We start from the raw sequence: 7,745 nt of genomic DNA on the forward strand, positions 1-7,745 counted from the left end.
ACGTCTTCTGTTGGAACTGAGTCAAATTACAATTGGGAGAGCCAAGCAAGAAGCTCTAAGGGAACGAGTGGTACCCAAAAGGATAGCTTTTGAAGAAGGGGTCAACTACTAGTGAGAAGAAAGAAAAAGATACAAAAGAACAGGTCAAAACAATGATGATTTTGTGGTCATAAGCCTGACATTTCACACTTTAAGGTATCTGGCAGCATTGCATATGTGCACCGTAGCAAAATGGTGTAGCAGAAAGGAAAAATAGGGTACTAATGGAATCGACAAGAGCTATACTGAATGAGAAGAGTTTGCCAAATGGTTATTGGGCTAAAGCAGTAGTGACTATTGTCTATGTGTTGAATAGAACCCCTACAGCAGGGATTCATGATGTAACTCCATATAAGAGATTGTATGGTCATAAGCCTGACATTTCACACTTGAAGGTATTTGGCAGCATTGCATATATGCATGTTCCTGATGAAAAGAGGAAGAAATTAGATCCTAAAGTTGTCAAGAGTGTGTTCCTTAATTATGCACAATACCGGAAAGCTTACAAGTGTTATGCACCATCTACAGATGAAACATTGATTAGCAAAGATATTGTTTTTTATGAGCTGGCATCGTGGTATAGTAATCCTATTGCAGTGGCTACTAATGGATCAACCAGCACTAGTAATGTTGAAAATACACCTACAATGAGTACATCTATGAGTGGTCCTACAGGTGATGGGTCACCTACAGTAAGTCCTTGGTCAAGACGCTTACGGAGTCGTACTCCTACGTCCACTGACACGGATGTCAGTGACTGAAATGATAGGACATAGAACAAACGACACTCCCATCGATCATACGATAGAAGACCATAGTATATATAATCTTTCAAAATATCGGAGTCTTAGTAGGTTATTTGCTAACCCAAAAGAACAAGTTCCAATCTCTTCGAGGATCTAGAAGAAATGCTAAGAGTGTTATATACAGCTGTTAGAGCGCTTGTGTGACTTTCAGATTTCACATGATATTCTAGTCCTTGGGATGACAATCTTGACATGCAAAAATGTTAAAATGATGTGGAAAACAGCCGAATAAGGTTTTAAAGGAGGGCCTGATTGTAGTAATCAACATGACGACCCACTTTTGGCGACATGGGAGATCTCGTGAGAGCTGTTATATGCATACAGAAATGGTGGAACAGACACCGAGTTCTCGTCAAAAGCAAAAGCCAAAAGATCTCTATGGAGCAGACTTCAATTGCTGCAAGAGGGAAATCTCAGCCATTAGAAAGAAACAGTATATGGCACCGATCAAATTTAGGCCTACTAGTAGAGCTACTTCCCACATCTGAAAGTCCCCGACTCCCCAGTCTCAGCAACACTAAATATAAAGAAGGCCAATCTCAGACGCGTCAAAAAGAAGCCTCTGCCTGGTACCAAACAAAAAGGACTGTGAAAGGGTCATGCCTATGAGACTAGATCTCCTCCATACTCTGATAGAGCAATTCGTCCAAGCCATGGGCTCCGCATTTGAGAAACCGTGAATGTTTCTGGTTGTGTCCTAACTTTTTAGCGAGTAAGATGGACGTCCATCCTATTGGTGTATTAAACAAATACGTACTTTTATGTACTTATGTAATAACCAATGATTAAAAAGAAATAACTGAACAGATGCGATGGCCGAAAGGTCATCACCTTCTATAACCGAATCAATGCAATGAAAAAACATAACTGTTCATTCCTGTTGTTTGTGCTCCTGCGTACCATCTCTCTCTCTCTATATATATATACACAGTTCTGTATGTAGTTGTCTACATGGTATCACTCGCTGACGACTACTAATTCTTTGGTGTTTTAGTGCTCTCACGCTTCCTGCTGCAGGCGCTGCTTCCTGATCTAATATGGACTCTTCAAGAAGCCATGGCTGCAACATCATCATCTTCATCCCTATCAAAGTTTTATCAAATCGAAAAGCTGCAAGGTAGCAATTACCTTCCATGGAGCCTGCGTATAAAGATGCTCCTTGAAAAAGCTGGTAATTGGGGCGTTACTGATGGTTCTGAACCTGATCCCGCCAAGCAACCTGTTGCGCCTGGTGCCCAAGCGCCCACTGATGCTGAGAAAGCTACTTGGAAGAAGAAAGATTTGGAAGCCCGAACTGAAATCATCTTGCATCTTGGTGATCGTCAACCACAGCTCGTTCGAACGTTAGAAACCGCTCAAGAAATGTGGGACCTCTTAAAAACTAAGTATCAACTAACCAATGTTGTTTCACGTGTCCTCCTTCACAAGCAACTAAACGAGATTCAGATGATGAATTACCCTACAACTGAAGCATTCCTGGAAGCTTGGCAATCTGCAAACGAGAACCAACTAATTGCAGGCCTACACCTCCCCGAGGAGGTTCAAGTAAACATACTTCTTGCAGCTTTACGTGATGCATGGCAATCATTTGTCTCACAACATTCTAACACACCTAATTTAAAACTCACAACTTTGTTGGCTAACATAAGACAGGAAGATCAAATCCGCAATCGAGGAAGAACTCCACCCGCCTCCTCAACCACCTCTCCCACTATACCTTTAGCCATGCTTGCTAGTGGTTCTCGTCCACTCTCTCGATTTTGCCCTAGACAATTTAACTCCCGCCAATCTCAATTGCTTTCCCAACCTAGTTCACCTTTACGACCCTTCTCCTCTAAACAATCACGCCAGCCATTCATGCACTTCTCTTCAACTTCTCGCTTTCGTAATAATCAAGGTGCTTCTGCCTCCACTCACACTGTCCCTATCTGTAACTTCTGTCATCGTAGAGGTCATACTGAGCACCAATGCCGCACAAAGAGGCGTCAACTTCGCCCTTCCAACTCTCGAATGAATGCAAACCTAGCCTATGGGGTTGATGACTTGAGTGATGAAGTAACCACTATGCATCTTTATGCTGCCATTGCTACCTCCAACTCTCATGTTGATGATTGGTATCTTGATACTGGAGCTACGCATCATATGACGGGAACCCAATCTTGGCTCCATGATTGCCACCCTGTATCCTCTTCATTTGAGGTTCGATTTGGTGATGACTCTCTCTATAAGGCTGCTAATAAAGGATCTCTACACTTGCAGCTACCCAATGGCACCACTACTATAGTCCCTGACATTTATTATGTCCCTGTCCTAACAAAGAACCTTCTCTCGGTTGATGAGCTAACCAAACATGGCACTAGTGTGGAATTCCAACACAATTACTGTGTCATCAAGACGCCTGGTACTTCTGGTGTTCCTACCCACTTAATCTGTTCTAAACAAGGCAAGTTGTACCCTCTTGGACTTGAGGTGACACACCTCAGCATGGAGCTTTATTCTGCCCATGGCTCAAATGACGAGGAGACCTTATTGTGGCATTACCGCTTGGGACATCCTCATGTCCAAGCGATGCGTACTATCCAGACTCATAGGATGGCTACAGGATTTACACCTAACTTAAGCCGCATTTCCTTATGCGAAGCGTGTATCTTTGGCAAGATAACACGCACCAAATTCCCTAGGTCCAAGAGCAAAACCAAAGATCTCTTAGAGTTGATCCACTCAAACCTTTGTGGCCCAATGCCTACTGTCTCTCTTACAGGTTCCTCTTACATACTCACCTTTATTGATGATTGGTCCAAGTACACAGTGTTGTACTTTCTCAAGCACAAATCTGAGGTGCTTACTCATTTTCAGCACTAGAAGACATTTGTGGAGCGCCAATTGAACAAGCCCCTTCGTTGCCTCCGCACGGATAATGGTGGTGAGTATATTTCCAATGCCTTCAAGGTATATTGCAATCACGAGGGCATTTTACATCAGCTCACAGTTCCCTACTCTCCCCAACAAAATGGGGTGGCTGAAAGAAAAAATCACACCCTATTGAATGATGTGCGTGCCATGCTCCTTACTGCTAGTGTCTCCCAATCCTTTTGGGAAGAAGCTGCTGCTACAGCTTGCTATGTACAAAATCGACTCCCTACACGCACTCTTCCAAATAAAACTCCCTATGAACTATGGACTGGTGAGAAACCAAACATCTATCATTTACGCATCTTTGGGTCACCTTGCTACACTCTTATTCCAGCAAATAAGCGCGACAAACTCTCATCTCATGCTGAGTGCGGCATTCTCGTTGGTTATGGTGATCAATTTGGTATCAAAGGATATCGAGTCTACCATCCTACAACTCATACCTTCTCCTTTAGTCGTGACCTCTTCTTTCAAGAGCATTTGCTAATTGTGACCCCTTCCACTACTGACCCTTCATCAAGCTCCACTCCTCTAATCTTTCCGCCATCATCCACCACTACCATGGATCCTGGTCCTTCTTTAGGAGTCCTTGAGATGTCCACTATATCTGTACCAGATGTACTTGCTCTTCCTCCACCTCCTCCACCACCTGTGATTCCTCCTCTTAGTCCTCAACCTATAACACCAACTCCTCGAGAAGTGATTTCCCCTATTCTCTTGTCCCCCACAGCAAGCCTCTCCACACCAAATATTCCTTTGCATCATAACTCTAGTCCTATTGAACACACCACTACCTCAAGAGTTCCTCGCAACCCACCTTCATTATGAGAGCCCTGTGTTCCAACCTTCTAATCAACCAAGCTCTTCACGAGCTCCTAACTCTACTCGAGGAGGTTCTTCTTCTTTTCGACCTACACGTGTACCTCCAAACTCGCAATCTACTTCTCCCACCTCAACCGAGTCTCCTCCAACAAAGACTCGAAGTCTAGCTGATATACTTGGTCGCCTTAATCATTGCTTTGGCACAGACCTCTCATGCCTCTATAGCACTTGATGATTATGCTCTTTCTCCTGATGGCACTATTAGTGTTGCTGCTGCTCTTGGCTCACCTGAGGCTCACCTTTGGTGTGCTGCAATGGAGGCTGAAATGGCCTCTTTAATTCATAATAACACATGGGTTCTAGTACCTCTTCCCTCACATAGCAAACCCATTACATGTAAATCAAGGCATTCTATTGGTGGTTTTGCCTTCACTCTTTCAGGAGGCGCCATGTCATGGAGGAGTAAACGTCAAGAAACTGTCTCTCTCTCAAGCACTGAATCAGAGTATAAGGCAGCATCTGAAGCTACAAAAGAAGCTTTATGGATCAACAACCTTCTAACTGAACTCGGTTTTCATATTCATCTTCCTATTGTTTTATACTCAGATTCTATGTATGCTATAGAGTCATCTCAAAAGGCAAGACAATCAGACCAAACTTAAACACATTGCCATAGCTAACCATTTTGTGAGAGAACAGGTTGAAGCTCGAAAGATAGTGCTACTTTACAAGCCTTCCAAAGACAATGCTGCTAATGTGTTTACAAAAAGCTTGAGCTCTGCACCACACTTCAAGTGTGCAGAGACAATTGGAATGGAGTTTCCAAATTGTTAACATATTTGTTTATGGGGGGGTATTGGTGTATTAAACAAATACGTACTTTTATGTACTTACGTAATAACCAATGATTAAAAAGAAATAACTGAACAGACGCGATGGCCGAGAGGTCATCGCCTTGTATAACCGAATCAAGGCAATGAAAAAACATAACTGTTCATTCCTGCTGTTCGTGCTCCTGCGTACCATCTCTCTCTCTCTCTCTATTATACACAGTTCTGTATGTAGTTGTCTACACATCCTGTATTCAAAATACTCATTCGATTCCACATGTCGATGAAGGACTCACCAGAACATCCTTTCAACATTTGGTAATCAGGAGTATGCAACCCTTCCCTTTCCCAAGAGCACTGTCAGCCCTCGACCTTGAAAAGCAATTCGGCCAATAGCTGCTGCGTTCACATCATAGACCATGCATCTATTCTGCTGAATAACATCACCCCTGCCCACCCATGGTCTTTTCCGACCACTTGCTCTGAGAAATAGTCCGACAGCGTCTAAAGCTGCTTAGAACTGATAGCAACTCCACAGGACAGCCCAGCCCACGTAGTAGACTAAAGGGATAGTCATCATTCCCATGTCCTGCCTCAGCGCCGGTGGTGGATCCTTCCCTAGAGAACATAAGTACCCCAGCTCTCTCTTCAGACGTTTTCAACAAACTGCAGTTGGCACAGAAGAGACAGAGCCTCTTCTCGATCAACGCGAGAGCAAACATTATCTAGATAGGCAATGAATCCTTGTTTGTATGGAAGAGGAAGGAGCTGAGTATCAACGCATACCTTCACTTCCCCCCTTTAAGAAAACCAGCCACAGGGGTTTTTAGTTGGTCAAGCTACGAGAACCTACAAATTGAGATTGGTAATTTCGTTCATTAAACCAATGTACATACTCATAAAAATAGCGCTAATTCAGTATTGTATCTTTACAGTTACCCTAGGCCACAGGAATATTCAGTGATAACGAAGGTTACAAGCTGCACCAGGAGGGAAGCAGTTATAATGACTCAGTGAGATAAATATCCCTAGCAACGGTGGCATGGAGATTATGTACATGGGCTTCCAATTAGGCCTCCTTTAGGGGACCCTACTGGTCCTTGGAAGCCTTCTGGTCCTCGAAGTAGGACTTGAAGCAAATGGGGATAAACATGGGGACGAGGAAGCCGAAGAGGTTGTAGGTCCACAGAATGAGGTTAGTGACGGCAAGGGAGCGGCCAAGGAACAGCGGCCAAGTCGCGGTACTGGAAACAGTCGAACAATAGAAAACAGCCTCGATCCACTCCCAGATGGAGACGAGGCGGATGCTGTTGTAGAGGACGGGGACGAGGGCACGGACGGGGAGGGAGATAGAGTCCGATTGAAAGGTGAGGCGCTCTGTGACAACCTGGCAGCAGAGCAGGAAGATATGGGGGACGGCAGCGATGGCCAGCTCCTTCTCTTCAATAAGCTCCTGCAGCAGCCCCGAGGCGGCGACTGCAGTACCCTTTAGCCTCGATAACACTATTGGAGCTGCCGCGTACGCGAGGGGTAGGTAGATGCCCACCCAGGCAGCCACCGTGACATAGACCTTGAGCAGCTTGCTGCCTGCGAAGGCGCTCCTCGGGGCGGACGCGGTGACGGGCGGGAACACGAACCTCGCCATGAGCGCGATGTAGAGGCTCGCCAGCCCCGCGCACACCATGTTCTCCCGCGCCACCGTGCCGCTCCATATCAGCAGCACTGCCATGGCCGCGAACTGCACTAGCGGGAGCGTGATACGGAAGCGCTGCTTCTTGCCCGCTACAGCACCTGCCTCGTCTTGGCCTGCCATCGCCACCACCTCCGACCGCACCGCGCCACCTACTGATGTCTGTGCTCTGTGCGCGCGCGCGCGCGAGAGGGATATAGAAAGGGATGAGGTTTCCTTTCGCTCTCTGTGTGAATCAAATGGCTCTCTTTTTAATCTTCAATAAGCTTTAACAATCCCCACACACTTCGCTCTCCTTGTTTTCCAATGTGTCCACACGCTTTCCATCACACTTGATTCACAAGAAAATTTTGCCTAAACCTTCACCTAACGCGCACATCAAGTACGGCCTTCGAAGAAATAAAATACATATACTATGTGCTATTTTTTATTGTCGCTAAGGTGATCCTCGGGACGTCCATCTTTCTTCCAAACGTCCTGTGGTCTCCCGAAGCTCTCTTTTCTCTTCTTCTAAAAAGTTGTTATCCAACTAATCATGGGAGGGAAAAATAAATGTTTGTTAATATACATCAATACTCTGCACTAGGACCTGGAACAGTCATTAGGGTGCATGTAAAGCAATGGTGTTTACCCCCTCCCCTACCC

At 45.1% G+C, this 7,745-nt stretch overlaps 2 protein-coding genes across 2 annotated transcripts; one reads left to right on the forward strand and one right to left on the reverse strand.

The window, feature by feature from the left end:
* The first annotated feature begins 1,901 nt into the window (after positions 1-1,901).
* On the forward strand, positions 1,902-7,540 carry LOC148040646 (uncharacterized). The gene is made up of 3 exons (XM_087664513.1): positions 1,902-2,827; positions 5,376-5,441; positions 7,498-7,540. Exons 1-3 carry the CDS (start codon positions 1,902-1,904, stop codon positions 7,538-7,540), a joined length of 1,035 nt encoding a protein of 344 aa, XP_087520639.1.
* Positions 6,300-7,383, reverse strand: LOC148040647 (uncharacterized). The gene has a single exon (XM_087701630.1). It carries the CDS (start codon positions 7,221-7,223, stop codon positions 6,501-6,503), a length of 723 nt encoding a protein of 240 aa, XP_087557756.1. The 5' UTR covers positions 7,224-7,383; the 3' UTR covers positions 6,300-6,500.
* Positions 7,541-7,745: the final 205 nt, after the last annotated feature.

Source organism: Lygodium microphyllum, chromosome 2 (genome assembly GCF_053477565.2).
Source record: "Lygodium microphyllum isolate KBCC chromosome 2, Lygodium_microphyllum_v1.1.10, whole genome shotgun sequence".
NCBI lineage: Eukaryota > Viridiplantae > Streptophyta > Polypodiopsida > Schizaeales > Lygodiaceae > Lygodium > Lygodium microphyllum.

What these genes read in the sequence shown, in the direction of transcription:
- LOC148040646 (XM_087664513.1), top strand. Translation starts at nt 1,902, where the DNA reads ATGGCTGCAACATCATCATCTTCATCCCTATCAAAGTTTTATCAAATC. An exon ending in CACCAATGCCGCACAAAGAG is followed by an intron (nt 2,828 to 5,375) that starts GCGTCAACTTCG and finishes CCACACTTCAAG; the next exon opens with TGTGCAGAGACAATTGGAAT. An exon ending in GTTTATGGGGGGGTATTGGT is followed by an intron (nt 5,442 to 7,497) that starts GTATTAAACAAA and finishes CGGCCTTCGAAG; the next exon opens with AAATAAAATACATATACTAT.
- LOC148040647 (XM_087701630.1), bottom strand. Translation starts at nt 7,223, where the DNA reads ATGGCAGGCCAAGACGAGGCAGGTGCTGTAGCGGGCAAGAAGCAGCGC.